At 40.3% G+C, this 23,772-nt stretch overlaps 1 protein-coding gene across 20 annotated transcripts in view; it reads left to right on the forward strand.

The window, feature by feature from the left end:
- Positions 1–23,772, forward strand: part of NAV3 (neuron navigator 3) — a 353,937-nt gene that overhangs the window by 199,388 nt on the left and 130,777 nt on the right. For all 20 annotated transcript variants that reach the window (XM_065559490.1, XM_008164582.4, XM_008164583.4 and 17 more), the window contains one exon: positions 3,511–3,630. In XM_065559490.1, coding sequence (XP_065415562.1) covers positions 3,511–3,630 — 120 coding nt within the window. The remainder of the gene's footprint in view (positions 1–3,510; positions 3,631–23,772) is intronic.

The following is a 23,772-nucleotide window of genomic DNA, read 5'->3' on the forward strand; positions in this document are numbered from 1 at the left end:
TTATTTTAAATACAAATGTGCTAATGATGATATTCCCGGTTGATTTGTGGGTATATCTGAGACTCTTGTCTTTGGTACTTCAGACAGGAGCCTTATACTCATTTGCCACTTAAGCGTATTTGTATTAAATAATTCAAACTCTAAGAATTTACTTTGAGGGCTAGAAATTCCAATACATAATTTAAGACAAAAGGCCTCATTTTCACTATTATCAATATTTGAATTACTCTTTGCTGCTGCCTAATGTACCAGGTAGTAGTGTATAGCAAAGCACAATTCAAAGGGTATCTTTTGTACAGGGCACATTATAATATTCCAGGGTGATTTTAGTGGACATCAAAGCTTCACAGTAATTCTGTCTGCTCAGACAACTGAAAACATGGGCCATAGGAAATTATGGGACATAATTTACCAGTTTGTAGCTAGTAGATCAAATCCAGCCTATTAATCACAAATGATTTAAAGATTGTTAACATCTGAAGGCTATTCAGTAGCTTATGTGAAATTAGTTGGTGGTCTGAATCTAATTCTTAGGGGACATTTGACCACATCACATCACATTTAGCACAAATTGGGACTCTTGCTGACAATCTTATCAGAGTTGTCAGAGATGAAATGGACGTGAGACTGAGATACTCTAACCCTAGAGATGGTCTCTGCAGGTCACAGTTGAGGCACTTTGATGGGGAAGGTTAATGTCACAACCCATTCTGTAAGTGCACTGTGGATGTTTAAATGTCTAGCTTAGTATATTGCCTGCCTACCTTTTTGTGGTACAGGGAACTGTTTTCAATAACAACCTCAGCATTTCTACACACCAGCCTGGGGAAGACAAAGCATGATGGGGAGCTGATGTGACTGGTCTCTGTAGAAGTGTGGCTGAGGTTAAAGAATGGATGATGGTGAAACAGGATGGACTACTCCACATTATGGCATTGCTGGCCGTCTTATATGAGCTTCCATGCCTCTGCCTGGATTTAAATAATGAGCTGAAAAGAAGAGGAAGAAGACAGCTCAGAATGATTTAATGGTGCCTGTTGTATCAAAGTAGAAAGGAGTGTGTGAGATGCTGCACAGTGATATTTGAAGCCCCCTTTTCCATAAAGAAAAATATGTTATACTTGTGCTTTGTTAAAAAAGAGAGGAGGAGCTTTTGCAATGCTTGATGTGAAATGTATTAATTAGGTTATCACATTAGAGAATGATGAAGTCATTGTGTTGTGTGATTTTTCTTTACATTGGTAGTAAGGATGACTCAATAAACAGTAAGTAGTAACGTGGTCAGCTAACATACTGTAGGTACAGTAGATATTAAAATACACGTTAATATGCTCTGAAAAGTCAAGATCCATTGAGGCATGTAAAGACTTATCTCTTTTCCCCTCTCTCATTCTCACTTTAATTACTTTAAACCCTTGGGGATAAGAATCCATCAGTAATTAGGAATTAGTGCGAGGAAGACCTACTTCACAAGTTAAGCCTCTCCACTATGGCCCTTATTTATATGAGGGGGGGACCTTACAGACTGGGTTGTGTTCTAACCAAAGTTGTATTTAATGTGCAATTCCACAACCACAGCATTCACTGCATAATTCATCACCTGCTACATAAATTTGCTCCAGAATCTAAGCTTTCATTAAAAAAAAAATCTAGCTTCTATAGTTGAGGGAAACCTTCCATATGTGAATCAAACATCATCCAGTACAGTGCTATCTTCTGGAGTCTTCAAACAGACCGCCTGAAACCAGGGGGTTGCAAACTTACAGTACTTTTCAGATTGGGAACTACTGCTTAACAAAGGGACATATGTTGTGGATATTTTCATGTTTAATTAAAAAACAACAGCAACTCTCCCCCACCCCCGCATTTTAATATACTCAAAATTGCTGCAGAATTTAGGTATCGCTTGCCAAAAAGTACACAGGAGCTCACAAACTAAAGCCACAATCCTTGGCTGCACTGCAGCAGCTGGGCACTGCAACATCTGCGCCAAGCTGCTCGAAAGCTAGATTAGCTAGCCATGGCAGGATCTTTTTAGCATAGGCGGATCCTCCAGTGGCATACAATTGGCATAGCCTCTTCCTGGCTGCTGGCAAAGTGGGCATGTGCTCTGGTAATCCCAGGCTGCTGTATTAGCCCCATGAACCCAGTGGCAGTTGGCTTAAGTTAGAGCAGCTCTCAGAGGGACTCAAAAGGGACTGAACCAATATACAAGTGGCCTGAGATAGGATAATGCAATCCTGTGTTGTGCTGAGTGTTCTTGGCTTGAGCTGGAGATTGGGATCTAAGAATCTGTATAGAATTGTTAGAGCAAAATATTCATTTAAATGGTCATACATTTGAACTGAAAGATGAATATGGGTAGCACTATTTTATGACCATAGAAAAAGTTGTGTTTACAATCATTTGAGTTGGAGGAGAACTCTGGGGAGTCATTTACACCATCCTCACTACATCGTGATAGAAATAAAGCCTAAAACATTCAGTGTAGAGGGGTCTTTAGATCTGTCTTGAATAGCTTCAGTTATGGTGACTGTACAGTCTTCCACTGTGTTTCATTACCTAACTGCAGTAATTAAATATCCCACCTACATTTCCTATGTGTATTGGTATTATTACTTGTGGAGTATCATACAGCTGCATGGTGCTATACAAAAGCCGCATCTTCATCAAAGATCTTACATTTAAGACAAGAACAACAGGATAAGACAACAACCCAGGAACGGGATGAGGAAAGGGGGGGGGGGGCATGAGAGACAAGGCAATATGATAGGGAATCTTGGGAGAGTAATGCATAGATCTTGAGGGTTACACAGATTAGTGGTACTGCTTTAATTAAAGACCATTGAGCCCCTAAAGATGTGACTGAGTTTTAGGTAGGAATCTCAGAAATTCTTGCTGCTACGTACAATTCAATCACCTTTAATTAGTCTTTAGTGATTTACATTAAGCAGCACCACACTGGTTGCTGTAATTTTTACCCTTATAAATTTCATTCAGTACAACATAAAGAAAGCAGTATGAAGAACAGATTTTTAAAATCCAACTTCCATTTTTTCAGCTGACTATCTGATTGCACCAGAGTAAGGACTGTAAAGTCAGATTTCTTAAGCTCTGTCTTCTGTTCACCCTCTCAGATGGAAGTGCTTGTTTTTTTTATCAGGACTATGCTTTTTCTTAATTCTGGTGCTATTGCCTTCAGCCAGCATCGCAAAATGCAAGACAGATTCATGAAGGGACCTGGGAGACTTTAAAATTTAGCACAACTCTTTTTCCTGTGCTAAACACAAACAAGGCAAAATATCCTAGAGAAATAACAAGAGTGGCAGAGGCTGATCTGGGGGAGACAGTGTCATGAAAGGCCATACACTGATAGTATTAATACAAAAGTACTACAAAGCAGGAAAACCTTTACGTTGAGTTTGAATTCGACAGCCCATTAGCTTTAGAACAAAACATAGTTGCCAGATGTTTGCATTTCCTACTGATTGACCATATATTTATTTTCAGGTACATGACAGATGGAGGACTCAACCTGTATACAAGAAGTCTGAACCGAATACCAGACCTAGCTGCCTCCCGAGACGTAATCCAGAGAGGGGTGCATGATGTGACTGTGGATGCTGACAGGTAACACCTTTTTTTTCTATAAAAACTATTGAAGCTTGCAGACAAGGTCTTATCATCATTCATACCTGCCAGCATTTCAAAGCTATTCCTGAGTAGTAGTGAACGAAGGCAGAATTCATGGCTCATTGGGATCTTAGCCCTCAGGATTGAGAGGACCCAATGCTGCAGTAAGTGGGGAAAAAAGTCTATCTGGGAACAAGAGTCTGTCAAAAGGAAGAGAACATGGAGGAAGAATCCATTTTGCGAGGATGGGGGAAGAATGTCAAGGAGTCCAGGATAGGGGTGGAGTTTGGGGGTTAAACTCTCTGAAATGGGACATGATGGTTTCTTAGGGTAAGTCTTGTAAACAGGGATACATGGGAAGAACAAATATAGTGAAAATGGAGCACAGAGCTGCAAAGTGAAAAGCTAACACAGGGAAAAGGGGGAGAAGGGAAGGAGCAGAGCTGGGGGTAGGAAGCAATATATACAGGACTCTGTGCCAGATGGCCACCATCCTGCTTTTGGAGCAGCATAATGCCAAATGCTCCAGTGTAATCTCTGCTCAGCTCTCCATCCACTTTGTACCCACAGGGATGCTAGAAGAAAGCAGCCCCTGTGGATGCAGGGACTGAAATTATAACCAGCTTCTGTGCAGGCATGCAAAAGGGAGAAGACTCCTTGCATCATCCTCTCCTTGTGCAGCTGTGCAAAATCCAGGCACTGTCCAGCCCAGCCCAGCATGTACACCAGAGATTAACTTGTGCAAGCCTCGTTCGGAAGAGAATCTTCTATCCCTTTTCCTTTAGCCAAAAAATATATTTTTCAGAGATGGACTCAAGCCACCAAGTCTGGGTCTAAATTCATAACCCATCTTTTGCAGAGCTCAGAGTTGTTCAGAGCTCGGATTTGAGTCCAGACCATGACAGAGATAAGCTCCAGCTGCAGAGCTTGGCAGTGCTGAGAATTCAGGGTGTGGTTTCTGTCCATCTTTTAAAAAATCAAGTTTCAGTTTAGGGGAAACAAAGAGAGGGTTTTATCAGGGGGAGGGAAAGATTCACGAACTTGTACTAGTTTTGCAAACCCAGCAAATTAGCTGAAGCAACTCCCATGACCTCCAACTCTATGAGGTCAGTCCATCCTTGGGATTTCTGATTATTTATAATTTCCTAAATTGTCTGAGGAAAACATATTCATGATGCAAGGCTTGTACAGTCTGGATTAATCAAACAATACATGTAATGCACAAAAAGATGGTTTTAATCCAGAGGTGCAGTTACTTTTTTTTTCAGTGCTTTTCTTTGTTAATGGATAAACTTTGCCAAAGAGTCTTCTTTAAAGAGGAATCTGAATGAAGAGAGGTTGGTTTAGGGAAGGAAGGGAATTCCAAGCATTGAAGGAAGTGCCAAGGCAAGAGTAGGAGAGAAATATATATAATTTGGTTGGCGCTTTCTTAGGCAAATAAGAGAGGGAGGAGGAGGAAATGAGAGATGAGATGTAGTCATGATGGACTTGTGTGAAGCCTTGACTGTGAGAGAAGCAGCTTAAATTTCATGTGTAAGTAAAAGGGTGAAGAGTTTGGAAGATGGGAGAGACAGGATGACAGTTTAGCATTAGGTATTCAAAATTGTTTGAGATTGGCCCACGCTTCAACGTTCAGATATTAATTTCAAACCACCCAAAATTTCAGAAGTAATCTGACCCAGGTTTTTAGCTCAAATCCATTACAGAGATAGGGTCCAGATCTTCCTCGCTTTCCAAGCTCTCAACGCCAATCAGGGATTTTGGTTTGTAAATACCTCTACAAATTGTGTTTCATTCTATATGTGTGGATGTCCTGTATATATCATTTATGTACATAAATATTTTGCAAGTGTATGTTATTCGGGGGACTGGCAGCAGCTCCAGTTATTAAGGTTGCTAGATATTTCCCATTATCAGACCATTTTCAGTTGCTTATAATTACCTGTTTGCCGAATTTTAACCATTTGGACTGAACATGTTTTCCCCATGTTAAAAAAATTATGGTGACCTTTTCTTTGAAAAGCCTTAGCCTCATTCAGTGCACAGGATCAGTCTGCTCTGGGGATGAATCGGGGTTGTGTAGTAAAGGAGACTGTGTCTGTCAGACTCTTGCTTCATTTGTTCAAGAGGTTGGAAGGTGTTTAGTGATTGATGCAGGGGTTGTCAGGAAGACAAAGGAATGTCTCATGGTCAAGGCACTTGAATGCTGCCTTAGAGAACTGAATTCTATCCCTGCATTCCGGCAGAGTAGGTGTGAGGAAGTCACTTAAATCACACTTTTCACAGGTCACCACTACTTGTGTGTTCTTCATTTTCTGGGTGCCTGATTTGATACTCTGTGGTCTGATTTGCAAAAGTACTCAGCACTCACAACTGAAGTCAATGGGAGTTGTTCTTTGGACATATAAAGTGCTGTATAATACTAAGTAACCTGAAAAAATGAGGTCCTAGGCATCTTAAATTGGGGAACACAAAATTAGTGGAAACATTTGACTTTAATCTCTCTGTGCCTCAATTTGCCATCTGTAAAATGGGGATAATACTACCCCTTCTCCTCACGGATGAGAACATAAATTAACTTGTTTGTAAACATTCAGATACTATAATGATTAGCACCATAGAAAAGCCCCTGGGGAAATTAATAATTCTGTCTTCAGAGCAGGGTTTGAATAGCGCACAGTAAATAAGGCACACAGCCAGACATTGAATAATAAGAAAATAAAATATTGAATAACTGATAACTATGTTCCACCTGAATGCTAAATTAGGCAGGGGTTCTAAGGAAAAAATAGTAAGGGGTCATGTAATTAAAGTTTATATTATAATGCATATACATCTGGGGGCTGAATTAAGGTTGCATGAACAACATTAATTTTGGCATTTCCTAACTTTGCATTTTTAATAATGGTCCTTTAACATATTTTTATATGAATTATAAGTATATGCTATGCCACCCGCAGAATGAGAATATGATTTTCAAGTGCTAAAAATGGTTGTTTGTTTTTATGAGTTCTTCTGACCACAGAACTCATGTTTGCCAAAATGAAGCTGATGCACAAGAAAGCCGTGTTTGATCATTTTAATGAAATGAAAATAAATTATTGTGCATTTCAACAATGTGCACCGTATTTATAGTATCAAAGACTAAGTGGATAAAGCAATGCGAAGATTGGTGTGACCCTTGCTCTGATTGGTGGGATGGATTTCCATACTTTATCATAGTGGGTGTACTTACAGTTTGATTTTATCCTCAAGTAGTGTTGTGGATATTACTTTCATACCCTGAGGGAGAAAAAGAGTTTATATTAAGGTTTGACTTACAAGTTACATGCTATACTTTCATGTGGGAGGCAGTGTTCCCTCTAATTTTTCCCATCCAGATGCACCTTCATATCTGTGCACATAACAAAATTCATGTGGTAGGGTGGGGCCGAGGGGTTCAGCGTGTGGGAGGAGGCTCAGGGCTGGGGCAGAGGGTTGGAGTGCAGGGGTGTGAGGGCTCTGGCGGGGGGTGTGGGCTTTGGGGTGGGGCCGGGGATGAGGGGCTCAGGGTTGGGGCAGAGGGTTGGGGTGCAGGGGTGTGAGGGCTCCAGCTGGGGGTGCGGGCTCTGGGGTAGGGCTGGGGATGAGGGGCTTGGAGGGTGCTCAGGAGGGTGCTACGGCGCAGGGGTACAGGAGGGTGCTCAGGGGCTACGGCGGAGAGAGAAGACTCCCCACAGATCTCTCTCTCCACAGCAGCACCTGGGCTGGGGGGGAGAGATGACTCTCTGTGCCGTGGCAGCTCTTGGGCTGGAGGATAGGTGCCCTTCCCCGGCCGCGGCAGGTCCCCAGGCAGGTTCCTTGAGTGCCTGTGCGGCGCTAAATAAGCTGGTGCGCGGCCATACAGCTTACAGGGAATTTAGGTGGGAGGTCTATAGTCCTATATATCTGCCCTTTGTGGTTATGAAGTACATATATGTGCTCCATAAGAGAGAGTAAAGTACCAGTTGCCTTGCCATAATGCCTCTTTCATGACGTTACTGGTATGATCTTTTTGCCCCTGCCCACCTAGTTGGAAAGCACTTAATTGGCAGCTGTGCGTGGAGAGAAAATATCTGACATTAATGACGATAGGTATTTTACATTAGCATGCATCCAGGGAGGGTTTTTTTCAATATTCGCTCCGTTACTACAGCCAACAACTTTTGTTGAAAGTGCCTCCAAGTTCCTGATGGAAATTGCACTTGGGTTTTCCCTGACACCTTTAATTCCTTTGTATCCTTTATGACTTTTTCTATTCTTCAGCTGGCAGCACAGTGCTCTCCAGCCAGGTGGGCTAATGGTTTCCCTCCGGGAAAATACGAGTTATGACAGATGCACACTCTGGGTCTGATTTTCCTCTCACATACATGGCTAAATGAGAACTAACTCCACTGAAGTCAGTCTGGGTACAGTGGTGTAAGAAGAGGAGAAGCAGCCCTATAGTGCTAATAATTACTCAGTAAGCAACTACAGCTGGCCTCTGCCTCTTTCCCTGGGACTCTCAGACCAGGTCTACACTAACCCCCTAATTCGAACTAAGGTACGCAACTTCAGCTACGTGAATGACGTAGCTGAAGTTGGAAGTACCTTAGTTCGAACTTGCCTCGGTCCACACGCGGCAGGCAGGCTCCCCCGTCGACTCCGCGGTACTCCTCTCGTCTAGCTGGAGTACCGCAGTCGACGGCGAGCACTTCCGGGTTCGACTTATCGCGTCCAGACAAGACTCGATAAGTCGAACCCAGAAGTTCGATCGCTCGCCGCCGAACTACCGGGTAAGTGTAGACCTACCCTCAGACAGCCAACTAGTGGAGGAAGGTTCTCCTTCCGCCCCACCCACCATGTGGCAACCTAGCACGAAAGAGTTCTTTCTAAATAACTTATAGGTTGTTCATAACCTTATAACAATACAAATGTAAACACATGAAGATCCAATGTGTCTGTCAAAGTTCAAGAGTTGCTTACATAATACTATATACACAAAGCTCTCAAAAGGTTCATTATAGCAGGTCATTTCACTGAATGATTCATGTCAGCTCAGAGAAATGGATGAAGAGACATTGGAAACAGCAGAATTTAAGATAGCGCCATGGTTCTTGTATTGTACATTTTCTTACTTTGACACTTTTTGTCTTTAAAGTCCCATTTGCATGGATCATTTGCTGTTGTCTGTCCTGAGGTGCAAGCAAAGTTCCAGCTTGAGCAGATGGATCTTTTGAAGTGGGTGTGCATTTGTGTGTAGCTCGTGGTCCTCTTGTGATTGAATTTTATTTTTATTTATCATCTTGCCTTTCTACCCTGCACTCTTATCGTTGCCTTTTGGGATTCACTAGGAGAGCATGTGAGGTGCATTCTTAAAGTTTGAACCCTTTTGGGAAGTAATATAAACTAAAGCAGGTTAGATGTAAGAAAACAGAATTAATTAATTCCCTAGATAGTAGAAAAGTAATTTAGAAGTGAGTGATAGTGATTTGCAAGTCATTCTGTGTAGCCAGAAAATAAAAAGCCCTACTGTAGCCAAATCCAACCGTGTTATAAGCCAATCAAGTTGTTTCTACTTATCTCAGGACAGAATTTGGCTCACTCTATCAAAAAGCTATGACATTTTCCTTACTTTCACAGTAATCAGCAGAAGTGGGTCACCCCATCTTTCTTCCTCCAGCACTATCTTTAACTTCATTCTTTCTCAGTAATGTGCCAGACCTCAGGCCAAGCATTCCATTTAGTTACATTTTATCTCTGGGAATCTCTCCATAAATTAAGCCATGTGCTTGGGGTCACGTCCAAGAAGTTAAGTGGCTGGTTCTCTGTGAATGTACCTCTTATGTGCCTTGGTGACTACCCAGCTCAAATGCATTTTTATTGCACTGTGCTTGACATGAACCCCTTTTCACATGGTTTCAGCATTCTTATGTTTAGGGCTTCCTTAAAATGCTTGTACCATCTGTTACTTGTGCAGAGGATTTGGCAGTCATTTTACGCTCAGCTCAGGCTGCCCTGTTGTTTACTCTCAGCCAAACCATAATCACCATAATACATTATTAATTATAATTATAATAAAATAATTCCAGATTTTGCCTGCAGTTTATTAACTAACTTCCTGCCTGGCTGACTATGAGTCTTTCCCAGTATTTGCTTGAGTAGATGAATGTTGAGTAAGAATATTGTATTTTCTCAAAAAAGAAGTTTGGGGAATTCAACTGTGAACCCAGTTTCACTACATACAGTTCTGTTAGGAGCAGAAAGGATTATGAATGATGGCTTCAAATTTTAGTAGATTACCTGGATTGTTTCCCGCACCCCGTTCATTTTCAAAATTTTGGTCACTACATTGAAATCATTGATATTATTTGGAATTTTACTCATCGGACAGTTTGTCTACACATAGGTGTTCGGTATACCGGAAAACTCATCTGCCTCTCAGGATACCCCTGCTTACCATCTATATTTCAGTCCTGTAATCATTCTGTGCCTTCTTCCATGAGTCCCTCTTGGTTAGGACTAGTCTGATTAATGTACCACTGTTCTCTCATATTAACACTATAAATGTTGCCTTTTCATTTAACCTCTTCGCTGCATTTGGTGGTTGTGATCTCTATGGCATTAATAGAAATAATCACACCATGTCTATGAAATAATAGGTAAGTAAATCAGTGAATAAATACCTGTTTTTTGCCCAATCCAACAGGCCTTACTCAGGCAAAACTGGGAACCCTACCAACTAAGGGTACGTCTTCACTACCCGCCGTATCGGCGGGTAGCAATTGATTTATCCGGGATCGATATATCACGTCTCGTTAAGATGCGATATATCGATCCCCGAACGCGCTCACCGTCGACTCCGGAACTCCACCAGAGCGAGCGGCAGTAGCACAGTCGACGAGGGAGCCGCGGCCGTCGATCCCGCGCCGTGTGGACTCCAGGTAATTCGATCCAAGATACTTCGGCTTCAGCGACGCTATTCGAGTCGCTGAAGTTGCGTATCTTGGATCGATCCCCCACCAGTGTAGACCAGCCCTAAAAGTGTGCTGCTCTTTGCAGTACAGCTTGACATTCCTCTGCTGCCTCTGCCTTCATCACAGAGTTCATCTGGCATTGGTACTCTATGGCACACAACAGAAAAGGTCATTATATTAGTTTTGAAAACTGGCATGATTTACCAGATCATGTGACCTGTTTTCATAATTTTTCATGGCTGTGATTTTGTAGTATACTGTAAATCCTTAGGTCATGGTAACAGTGAAATAACCTCAGTACTCTTGCTGTTATTACACTGATATCCCTGGAAAACATAATTAAAGAACCCATCTTCTGGTAAAATTTAGATATAAAACTTTGTTTTTACTATTATTGCATTCTTCATCAGTTTTAATCTTCCATAATCTCTCTCAACATCTGTTACTGTGTAACCTCTTCCACCATTTGTGTTCATTATTTTCAAATCATCTTGCTTTTTCATAGTCCCTGTTGTAAACCTTTACTCATTTTAGCATATGTTGTGGCTATGCTATCAAAAACAATTCTGAGCTAGGAGTATCTTTTTCAATACATATTTTTAGGTTTTTTTTATTATATTTCTGTAAACCAGCAGTGCTAAGCTAAACTATATAAAATCTACAAGTGTTTATATACAGCCCACGTTTGATAGATAAATCCTGTCAAATCAGTGCTGTCGATTTATTTTGATGCCTTAAGTCATTAAGCGTACAATGACACTTTGTGGATGAATGTGTATTCTAAAAGATCATAAATTAAGCTTGAAAGCGTGTCCCTTCTGCCAACAAAAGTTGGTCCAGTAAAATGTACCACCTACTTACCTACTTTGTCTCTCTCATATCCCAGGACCAATACGGCTACAACAACACCGCAAACGTAAATCAATAGAAAGTTTTATTTTAGCGTGATATGTAAATATATATATATAAATTTAGAAAGGACATTTTACTTTGAATATTACTGTGTCCTTGGTCATGTTTTCAAAAGCAAGAACCTGGTCAATATAAATAAAATAAAACAACCTTTGACTAATTTTTGTGGGATTCTGCTCTTTCTTTGGTTGCTTTAAATTTTTATATCAATCAACAGAAACACAAACCAAAACTCTAAATATTTAAGTTCAAATATCTTATTAATATCAGCAATATAAACAATGTTGTTGTTATTCTGTCATAAGTATGTTAAACTGTCACAGACCTGCAATATAATGTCTGCTGACGTTAAGCTTACATAAGGAAATTACATTGGAAAGAAAAGTAGATGGCAGATGTTTAACTCAAAACAAGAATGAGCTGCAAGTGATTATTTATGGGAAATGAATAACAAATGAAGTTTTCTCTTTCTCTATTTTTGTTAAATAGTAGCAGGAAGAGATAATATCAGTTAATTTGATGGTTCAGATTTGTGAAAGTGACATATATGGAAGTTGTGATGGGTTGGATCACAGAAACCCCTTTGGGACTGCCATCTGATATGCTGAGATTACTTCTGACCCATTTTCCCTGCCAGCTTGGGACTCCAGAACCTTGCTTATTCGAGCCAGACATGCTAGCCTGCTACAAACCCAGACCCAGGTCTGAACAACGTCCGCCAAAAGCTGCAGGTTTAACTGAAAACAGCTTAAGAAGTGTTCCTGTCTCCAACACTGAGATGCCCAGCTCCCAATGGGGTCCAAACCCAAATAAATCCATTTTACCCTGTATAAAGCTTATACAGGGTCAACTCATAAATCGTTCGCCCTCTATAACACTGATAGAGAGATATGCACAGCTGTTTGCCCCCCCCCCAGGTATTAATACATACTCTGGGTTAATTCATAAGTAAAAAGTGATTTTATTAAATACCAAGAGTAGGATTTTGTGGTTCCAAGTAATAACAGACAGAACAAAGTAAATTACCAAACAAAATAAAATAAAACACGCAAGTCTAAACCTAATACAGTAAGAAAATGATTACAGATGAAATCTCACCCTCAGAGATGTTCCAGTAAGCTTCTTTTACAGACTAGCCTCCTTCTAGTCTGGGAGCAGCAATCACTCACACCCCTATGGTTACTGTCCTTTGTTCCAGTTTCTGTCAGGTATCCTTTGGGGGTGAAGAGGCTATCTCTTGAGCAGCTGAAGATAAAATGTAGGGGTATCCCAGGGGCTTAAATAGACTTTCTCCTGTGGGTGGAGATTTTCTCCTTTCTCCTATCCAGAATTCAGCTCCAAGATGGAGTTTTGGAGTCACATGGGCAAGTCACATGTCCATGCATGACTGAGTTGCTTACCAGCCAGGCCACATTCCTGGGAAAGCTCAGATGTGGATTGGCATCTCTAAGTTCATAGTTAGCTTAAGTGTTTCTTGATTGGGCTCTTACTGAGAATAGTCTTTTCTCAGGAAGCTGACCAACTGCTTCACTGAGGCTACTTAAAATTAAACAAGTACATAGCCAATATTCATAACTTCGAATACAAAAATAATATGTGCATGCAAATAGTATGAATATATTTAGTAGATCATAACCTTTACAGAGATATGTTACATGGCATATGTAGCATAAAACAAATTCTAGTTATATACATTCATAAGCGTATTCCCATAAAGCATTATGGGGTGCAACGTCACAGAAGTAAATACAACCAGGAGTCCTTGTGGCACCTTAAAGACTAACACATTTATTTGGGCATAAGCTTTCATGAGCTAAAACCCACTTCATCAGATGCATGGAGTGAAAAATACAGTAGGCAGAATATATATTATAGCACATGAAAAGATGGGAGTTGCCTTACCAAGTGTGTGTGTGGGGCGGGTAGAGGAGGATGTCAAGTGCTAACAAGCCAATTCAATTAAGGTGGAAGTGGCCTATTCTCAACAGTTGACAAGAAGGGGTGAATACCAAGGGAGGGAAAATCACCCCTTCTTGTCAACTGTTGAGAATAGGCCACTTCCACCTTAATTGAATTGGCTTGTTAGCACTGACCCCCCACTTGGTAAGGGAACTCCCATCTTTTCATGTGCTATAATATATATTCTGCTTACTGTATTTTTCACTTCATGCATCTCATGAAGTGGGTTTTAGCCCATGAAAGCTTATGCCTAAATAAATGTGTTAGTTTCTAAGGTGCCACAAGGACTCCTCCTTGTTTCTGCTGATACAGACTAACACGGCTACTGCTCTGAAACCTGTCACCATATATGGAAGTAGCTTTTTAGTCTTCCTCAAGGAATGGAAGTAAATTTGGTTTTCCTATGATGCTAAATGGGCTAAACCATTTAACTTATTGTAGGATCATTAAGCTGAAGGGCATCCATTTGCAGTTGATCCATTTTACATGCTCTTTAATCTATCCTTACAGAGTGGGTGGTAGGGACTTATTTGCTAGTGTCATATGCATTCTATTTGCATTCTTCATTTCTGCTTAACTCAATGTTTATTTTAAATTGTTATAAATTATTTGCAGTGAGGCTGGATTTCATTATATTTTAACAAATTGCAAATATTTCCTTTCAGGAAGAATGTAGATGGGATTGTTTTGAGGGTAGCCTATTATTTCTAAGGAGAATATCAGTATGCATGATCAAGACTCTCAGACATGCCGAGTGCTTGAATACACCTTCAGTAGCAGCATCTCTCTGGTCTGGTACTGTAACTAATTACTAAGGGGAAAAGAATGATATACTGTCTGTCTTTAATTAGAAGAATGAGATGGGAGAAAGCTTTTGACTGTTCACAAGAACACCCCAGGTTTAATTATATAAAGATTTAATTTGACTCTCTTTGGTGCGGTATGCATTTGATTCCAGAAGCCAGAGAATATACTATATTCTGTAAACTGACTTGGTTTCACTTGTGACTTGCGGAGCTGGCTTTCTCTGATGATTTTCTTCTGCTGTTGTGCCACTAACAAAGAATTATACTGGAGAGCATACCCTGTAATAAATAGAACTGAGATTACAGCTCTGAAAGATTACAAAAATGATCTATTTTAGACAATTAGTTCATTAGCCCCTTGTAAAAATTGTCTGTGTGTATGTTTTGGGAGGTTTTCGGGGTTTACTATATGGGATACAATAGTATCTGCCCAAAGAATGGATCACCTACCCTTTGCTCTACTTTGCCTTAGGTATTGATAATCCTCAGAGATACCTGCTTCCTCCTAGGGAAAAATATTCTGATTATTAAAACAAAATGTCATACTCTCCTGCTTAAAAGCTATATGTTTAAGAACTGCTTATGTACTGATTGACTGCTTACTAAACATAAATAAACATATGCGTGCTTGGCAGGCAAGGAGAACACCATTGCATGACTCTTGAAATTAACCTCTTCAAAGGAAGTAAGCTTATTCAAAACACTGAAAATCTCTTTCCTGGATTTTTTGGCTAGAAATCAGTGTCTTGGAACATTTTGCATTTGGCAGCTTAAGTAGAATTCACAAGTGATGGGAAATTATGAGTAAAACTAAGGGCCAGATCTTGGCCCATCCTGCACACCCATGTAGGGGGGAGGTAGAAAGGGACATAAGGCTCCCTTGTGCCAAGTACCTGTGTTGTACTGCATTTCTGCCACTCCTCCAGGTGGATGGGGGGTGGGTGGGGATAGAAAATGGATGGAGCCCTAGTAATGCCCCTCCAAGACACTGGGTCAGGACACTGGAGGATGTGCACTACTCTGAGCATAGCGCTGTCCCTGTTGGAGCAGGGGTAGAACTGAAAGGCAGGTTGTGACTCTTTTAACTATGTCCACATAGTACACCACTGGCGTTGTCGTGTAACATACGTGTAGCTACACACCGCAGTGTAAAGCAGGCGGCGTCCACATTGTGGTGTGTAGCTACATGTGTCAATGAAAGGCTCTGGCAGAAGGGAGGGAGAGGGGAAAGGCTTCAGCAACTCCCTGCTGCCAGAATCTCTCCCTGCTTCCAGAGCCTTTCCCTGCTGCCGAAGCTTTTCATTGCTATTTTTAGCAGTGTAGCATCCACTGCCTCCCCACTGCAGGAATCTTTCCCCACTGCAATGTAGTTGGAGAGGCATGGCGTGGACAAGTAGAGAGCAATGTAGGGTATGTACATACACATACCCTTCAGGCATGTCTTTACTCCATTTGGCCATGGTCCAAACTGCTATTTATACCCATGCTAGGGGGCTAAATGAGTATGTGCATTACACCCTGCCAAAAGTAGTGTGCAGTATAGACAGACATACACTTTTTGAGTTGCAATTCGCTTCATGGGCTACTTTTGGGACAGGCAATAAGATGCTATTCCATACATGGGATTGGTAGGAAAATTACAATATGGCCCTAATGTATATTTGCAAAATGAACTTTGGATTGGCAGTTATGATGCAAAGCGGATACATCTCTATGGAATTGTACTTGCCCACGCCCACTATATACCAGAAGTGAAAATGATTTCCAGCATCCAGGCTGAGAAATTATCATGCAGTATTTGTAACTAGGTGAAAATGAAAAGAATAAAAATGTCAACAAGGCTGAGCAGGTTATGGAACATGAAAGCCTTTACATTTTCAGAATAAGAAAAGGCTATGCAGCCCAGGTAGTTTGATACAGTCATTGTCCAAGCTGACAGACCATGAAGCTGTGATTTGGGAAGGATACATAACAGAGAGTAGCCACCAGTCAATGTACAGAACATCACTCACTGTGTAATACTTTCTGTAGAATACTGATGTGTTCACCTCTTTCTTTGAAAGGTTTCTTTCCATGCACTTCTATCACATTCTACTTTTCAAATCTAAATTGTGTCACTTCTGAGTCTCTCTTGATCAAGAAAGGAAAAGATGATCATCCTTTTTCAGTCTTTTCTCATAAAGGAGATTCTAGAGACTTGCTGCCCTTATTTTGGGTCCCCTGTGGTGACTTCATCTCTTAACAGACAAATATTTGGTACATCAGTATGCTTGGAGTTTGTTTTCTTTTGAAGTTACAGCATTAATCTCATCTGTATCTAATTGTTAAAATATTAAGCCTTCAAAGATTTCCTTGCCATATGTAAACAAAACATTGTCATAACAATTTAAGCAGGATCAGATGTGCAAAATTAACAATGGAACCCGCAATGCATTTTACAAAATCTTTTGTACCAAAGGATACAATTAATTCATAATTCAAAACTGTTAAGTGCATCGAATCGTTTTAAAGAATAAAATTTCTTTGTATCAAATTAAAAAAAAACCCACTTTTCCCTAATTTAAACTCTCCTAAAAGAATAAGCTGTTGAAAAGTTACCAGTGTGTTTTGACTGTGAGGTTAGTTACTTGCTTGGGAGAAATTATGGTCCAGATATATTTCAGATTGAAGCATAGAACAGAAAAGGGTAGGCGCTGAGTGGGTACATTAATGAAAGCAAAAATTGCTTCATTCAATTTTAAAAGTGTATGTAGCTTTGAAAAGAAATGCATTGCCTTGGGAACAACAATGATTGACAGTACAGATAGTTCTCATTCCTCAAAGTGCTTAATTTGGAAATAAATCGTAACAGTATACTTTAGAGGATTGGGGTTTTTTGCTTAATATATCAGTGACAAAGTGCTTGGAAGTAACAAGTGAGTTAGCACTCTGATCACTCGGACAGTAAGTAGATCCCCCAGAGCGGTCTGAAGGAGGAATAGAATGTAATTATCTAACCAGGTTAGGCATGCTAAAGGATTAATTAGCCCATCAGCTGAGGACTGATAAAAAGGCACAGGAAGAAAGTACAAAGAGAGGAGCAGGACTGACTGAGCCTAGGTTTAGCGAAATCTGAAGGAAGGGAGACCTATTCCCCGCTCAGGCCCTTTGGGAAGGGGTGATGGTACAAGTGATACTGTGAATCATTGAGACTCAGGAGCCAAATTAGAGATCAACATTATCTAAAAGAGCCACAGTGGTGTAAATTTATTGTTTCATTTAATACACACATATATATATATATATATATATATATATATATATATATATATATATATATATATATATATATATATACACACACACACACACACACTCAGGTTATATATATGTATACATTACAGCCATGTGAAAATTACACCCACAGCAAAAATGACTGACCAAGTATTCTACAATTGGTGAATATAGTAAAAGCATCCTGATTGGTTAATATCTTAGATGGGTTAATAATTAAATCACATAACATTTTAATATCAAGTACTGCAAAGAGCCGCAGGAGACACATTAAAGAGCCACTTGCAGCTCTCGAGCCTCAATCTGAGTATCACTGCTGAGAGTAGTATTGCTGTATGGAACTGTAAAGGTGTTAACTGATGATCTGTAATAAACTGCACAGTGCGGATACCTAATCGGTGGAGTCTGAACTACGTCTGAGATGTCAGAAGGCAGGAGCAGAGCATGCCCAATTAAAATATCCTACATTTTTAATCAAACACTAGTATATTACCTTATCCAAAAATAAATGAAATTAAATAAATCGAATAAAATTGAACAAATTGCTGGGGAAAGGAGCTGAACAAGAAATCACATGATGAAAAACATTACTAGGTCATTTAGTGTATATTCCTAGTTTAGTCTCAAGTGATTGGGACTTTCACTACTCCCCTCTCCCCCAGATACAAGGGGGGAAGGGACTGTCCACAGGTGGATCTGTGCAGGAGTGCAGATGACTCCTTCATGGCACCACTCACTCACTTCCTCAGAACCTTCTGGAGCTTGCTGTGCATAGCTCCAGAATTGGAACTGTGGGAGAAAGTGGAGTTGGGTGGGCAGGGGTGGGTAAACCAATGTCAGGCCTGTAAGAGACACTGGCTCCCTCTGGCTCCCACAGAAGTTTCCAGGAAATTATGATAAAACCAGGGCCGTTTTATATTTTCTGTGACACCCTTCTGAAGAGTTCCATGGGCATCCTCAGGGAAAGAGAAGGGATCTGTTGGGAGTCTCCCTATAAATGACCCTGGCCTCCTCTGGATCCTGCAGTGTGGGAGGGATAAACCTACAAGATCCAGTGTCTTTCCCAGACAGACAACAGGCATGTCCTATGTGGGAGTTCCCTTGACCTAGGCAGAGACTCAGCAGAGAGTACATTAATGTAGGAAGGACCAGAAATGCTTTAGTGGACTTCCATTTGGGAAGTCTAAGTAAGAGAGGGATGAAGACCAGGTCTTCTCCTCCCCATTACTTCCCCAGTTGGCTACATCCTTCTTGGCTAGGGGCCAGGGAGGCAGACCAGCTAGCATGGAACATGCCCAGGCAGAAATAAAGGTCCAGAGCAAGATGCAGTCAGGTTGGGAAGCAGGGGATGATAAACCCCTGGATCTTCATGACTTTGCCCCTCACTCATCCTTCTGCTGTTAGTGAGAGGTTCGCAATAGAGGAGGGTTTTGTTTTTTTGTTTTTGGCACAGACATTTACATGTTCAGTGGAATGGTGTCCATACAGCTGCATTTTGTGAGGAGTGGTTTCCCTGGGAAGAGGTGGTTCAAGTCCAGAAAGAAGCCCCCATCTGTGACAAAAAGGGTTATGCAATCCTTCGATGTATATTCAAGGGAGTAGTGAGCAGGTGTAGAGAGCTGATTTACCTCTGCATATGGCATTAGTAAGACCGATACTGGAATGCTGTTTACGGTTCTGATGTCCATGTTTTGAAAAGTATGCTGGAAAAATGGAGAAGGTGCAGAAAATAGGCACAAAAATTATTCAAGGGGTGGAAAAAATGCCTTACAGTGAGAGATTTAAAGAGTTCAATCAGTTTAGTTAGTCAAGAAGATGACTAAGGTGACTTGATTACAGTGTTTTAAGTACCTTCACAGCAAAAAAATACTGGATACAAACAAGCTTCCTAATCTAGCAGAGAATGGCATAACAAGAGACCAATGGCTAGAAGTTGAAGCCAAATATATTCAAATCACTAATCAGGCACAGCATTTTAATAGTGAGGGTGATTAACCTTTGAAACAAACTGCCAAGTTAAGTGGTGGATTTTCCATCTCTTGATAGCTTCAGATCATGACTGGATGCCCTTCTGGGGGATATGCTTTGTCAAATACAAGTTATTAGGCTCAATGCAGGGATAATTGGGTGAAATGTAATGGCTTGTGAGATACAGGAGGTAAAGCTAGATAATCTAATGGCCTCCTCTATTAATTTCTACACGGACATTGCCAGAGAATCTAAAGCAATGCATCAATTTGTTTTTAATAGTCTTCCTCAAGGAAGCTATGAGACCTCCCAAAAATAGATATCGCAGTCCCTCTGTTAATAAAATTAGTTGGCCTAACAGAGGGAACTTTCATTCCCTAAAAGATCATTTTGACACAAAGTTTGCGAGAGATTATAGGCCTGTCACAGACTATTTTGGTGAGTTTAGTCATGCCCCTCTGCTCCAAGACATTATCCTTTGGCCTCAGGCTCTGGATCCAGACTCTGTAAAGGATGACAAATAGATGAAGGTCTTGGCCAAATTCTGGTTTCTAATTTCTTGTAACCTCACAGGGAGGAGGACCCACTGGTAAAAATCCTGGCACCAAAAGTTCCAGAATACACAGAGGTTCAATGCCCCTCTTTTTAAAGGTGAGGAAACAAGCTTTTCAAGCCCTCCATGTTGAAAACGTACTGCTGGATCCCAGGAGTTCTTCCTTTTCTTGGAATTATTCAGATACTCCTTTCACTCTTCTTACAATAATATATTCCAGTGGACTATTTGCAGGTACTGACAATTTTAGGCCCTCTCAAAGGTAGAGGCCCACACCCTCAATCAAAAGGGAGGAACCATTAGACCCAGGCCACAGCTGAATATAGATTCCAGGGGAGTTATTGGGCAAGAGGCTCAAGGAAACGACAAAAGCCAGCAAAATCCGCCAAGCTGCCCAAGGAGAATTTTTGCTGGCAGGCAAGCAATTCTCTCCCCCTCATCTTAGGGAAAGGACAGTTATCCGAGATGTTAAAATGCAAAGGATGTGATACAGCTTCATTTTTACCCATAATTAACATGAGTAGAGGTGCTAGGAAAATATTATATTGTCTTAGGTTGAGGTTGGTTAGCATGTATCAGATATGTTGTTTTTCATTAATTTTAGACACGGTTGAGAGCAACTCAAAGTGTTCTATAAACTATTCCAATTATAAATTGCAGATAAATGTCAAATATGCTTCTAATTGGTTTAGTGTCCCAGTCTGGAACGTGGTTGCTCTGAACTAGTCCTTAGTTTTGTTTATATTTAAACATAATCATATTTATTTATTTATGCTTATAATTTTTATTAGAGTGCTTCGTGCAACTTCATGTACTATATAGTACCTTGGGCATGGTTGGTATTGTAATCCTTGTGGATTGCATTATTGTTATTGATAATTGACATCCTGGAAATAAATTACCATTGGCTAGATGATAAAGTATTGATCTTATTACTCATGTTGCTTTTGTGTCTTGTGTAAAAACATTAAGGCCATAAACATAGTAACTGAGAATGTATGCAAATTCTGATTTAAAAAAAAAATCAAACCCATTTTTTAAAGAAAAAGGTTGGAAAGGGGCGTTGTTGGATTTTTTTTTTAAAGTACTACTGTTTGTTTTAAGTTCCAGCTGTGCAGGGCTTCAGTGCTATATAAGTGCTAAATATCAATATTATGGTGACTGCAGGCACATGACAACCATGGAAAAAAACAGCTTCATGAAGTAGCATTTTCCTACCAACCCTCTCTCCCCTCCCAAAAAATCAATGACTCCTGACCAGTCTTCCTAAAAACAACAACAAACTCAAGGCCTGACTTTCATCGCCCCAATCACAAACCACTGTGCATTAATGTGACTGAACAGTGCAATCCTTGACTTTATAAATAAAGAGAATAACCATGTATCCTTGTTTCAGCATTTCTACTTTGCCTTGTTCTTCTCCAACTGTTTTACACCACTTTGGCAATACAGAAATCAGAAAGCATCCTTAACCAGCTCCCTGTGGACTCCCTTTTGGTAAAAGGAATCCACTGGGTAGTATACATAAGGTGTAGCAGTTTTTCTGGACTCCAGTGCAGGGGATTCTCCTTGGAGCCAGGACACATGGTGATGCCTGGAAGCCGGAATAACCCCTAGGGTAATGCACAACTGGGCATAATTTATGTTATGTGTACACTGCAACTGGGGTGTAATTCACGCGCATATAGATATACTTGCACTAGCTGTAATCTAGCTAGCTCGCTAAAAATAGCAGTGAGGATACAGCAGCGTGGGCTAGCAACGCGAGCACAGCCTACACTGAAGCCCATGACAGTCCAACATCACCACTATTTTTAGTGAGCTAGCTAGTTAGATTACAGCTAACATGGGTACATCTGCATAAGCTGCAAATTACAACCCCTGACTGTAGTGCCGATGTAGCCTTACAGCAATGCTGAAGTTGCTCTAAATTACACTGAAAATCAGCTCTGCCCCTAGTCAGCCCCAGAATCAAGGAAAATGCAAAGATGATTTAGAGTCACCTTTGCTCCCACGACTCCTCAGCCTTGCCAAGTATTTCTCAGCCACCATTCATGATCTAGCTTGATATTTTCGTAATGATACTAATTATCAGTGCCAAGCTGAAGCTGCTTTCACAGAACAGCTACGTGATGATCAGGGGGCCTTCTGTATTTTTGCTAGTAATGTTTTCATTTTCATGAAAATACTTCATATCTTTTTATTCCTGTTGCTGATCAAGTAAGATTATATTTCTGTGATCATTTCAAGACCACAAATTGATTTCTGATCATAAGACTGCAGTGCTCAAGTGCATCAGCCAGCAGTTGCTGGGAAACCAGCACTTCTCATTCAAGTGGCAAGACTGCATTTTGTGGAATGTAATAGTTTCTGGAGTCTCAAGTTTGTGTGTTGCTAGAATTAGTGATAAAAGTCTAGCATAAACCACAGGTAACATCAACTCCATTTAATTACCTCACACATTGATTTTTCAGTTTGTTATTTGAAGCATTGAGCCCATGTACTAGCTAATAGCTATGCTAATGTGGAAAGAAAAAAAAAAGAAAGATAGGATAATTTAACAATAAACAAGTAGTGTTCATTGTGTCCTGAAGATGAGATTTCCATTAAAAACTGGCAAGTAGTAACAAACTGCTAATTTTCCAATGGCTTGTACTATGGAGAATTACATAGTAGAACTGTGAATAAAACTAAGTTATAAGAGAGACTGCAAAGATTTGGTTGACATGCATTATGCATATGCATTTTTAAACACAGAGAGGCACCAGTAGGAATTTTACACCGCTATATCTTCCACAGATTGACCGTCTTCTATTGAATCTCATGTGAAAAACAACTTTTGAATTAAAAAAAAAAATCACCCCTGGTGTGCCACAGTATAAATTTTCTACTGTACATATGGCCACATCTTGCTGGATGATGTGCAGTTAGCTCAAGATGCTGGATGCGACAGTTGTAGATTTAGGGAATAACTTTCTCTTTTCACTTGACCCTGGAGAAGTCCATTTCAAGAGATTAATAAATTAATGTGCATACTCTGGCAGCCTTTGTTCTTTAGGGAAACCCAACCAGAGATGAATCCTGCTCTCCTTTCCAGCCTCTTGCTTTTCGTGATCAGAGAATAAATAGGGATTCTAGACAGCCAAAGATCCTGATTAAAGAATAAATATTTGGCACCACTGTCGTTTTAGAAGAGCCTTTTATGATTTCACCAGGTGAATCTCATGAGAATGTTATAGTGCTGTATTTTAGTAGATAAGGATGGTTGTTATGGTTACATTTTAATACTTTGTCCCTTTAAAATAGATAAAAAGACAAACGTCCATTGACCCATTGAAACCCAGAGTCCTTTCATTTCTCAAAGGAGAAATCATGTTCTACACACAGTATAGTGTTCACCCTTAAAAACTTCCCAATTGCCACACCAAAGTCACCATGGTATTCCCTAGGTTTTCATAACAGTAAGTATAGAGAATATTGTGAATGCTTATCTGTTTATCTAAGGCAAAAGTGGCAAGTCTGTAAAAGTGACCAATGTATATAGGAAAGTCAACAAGTCAACTCTCTAGCAGTCTAAACACTGAAAGGAAGCAACCAGAATGCCAGTGGGGGCAAATAGTCCTGGTACATGACTTCAGAGAGAGGAAATGCCAGATTACATTTCTAATTGTAGTCCAGGGCTGGAAAATTAGAA

This window comes from Chrysemys picta, chromosome 1, assembly GCF_011386835.1.
Source record: "Chrysemys picta bellii isolate R12L10 chromosome 1, ASM1138683v2, whole genome shotgun sequence".
In the NCBI taxonomy this organism is placed as follows: domain Eukaryota; kingdom Metazoa; phylum Chordata; order Testudines; family Emydidae; genus Chrysemys; species Chrysemys picta.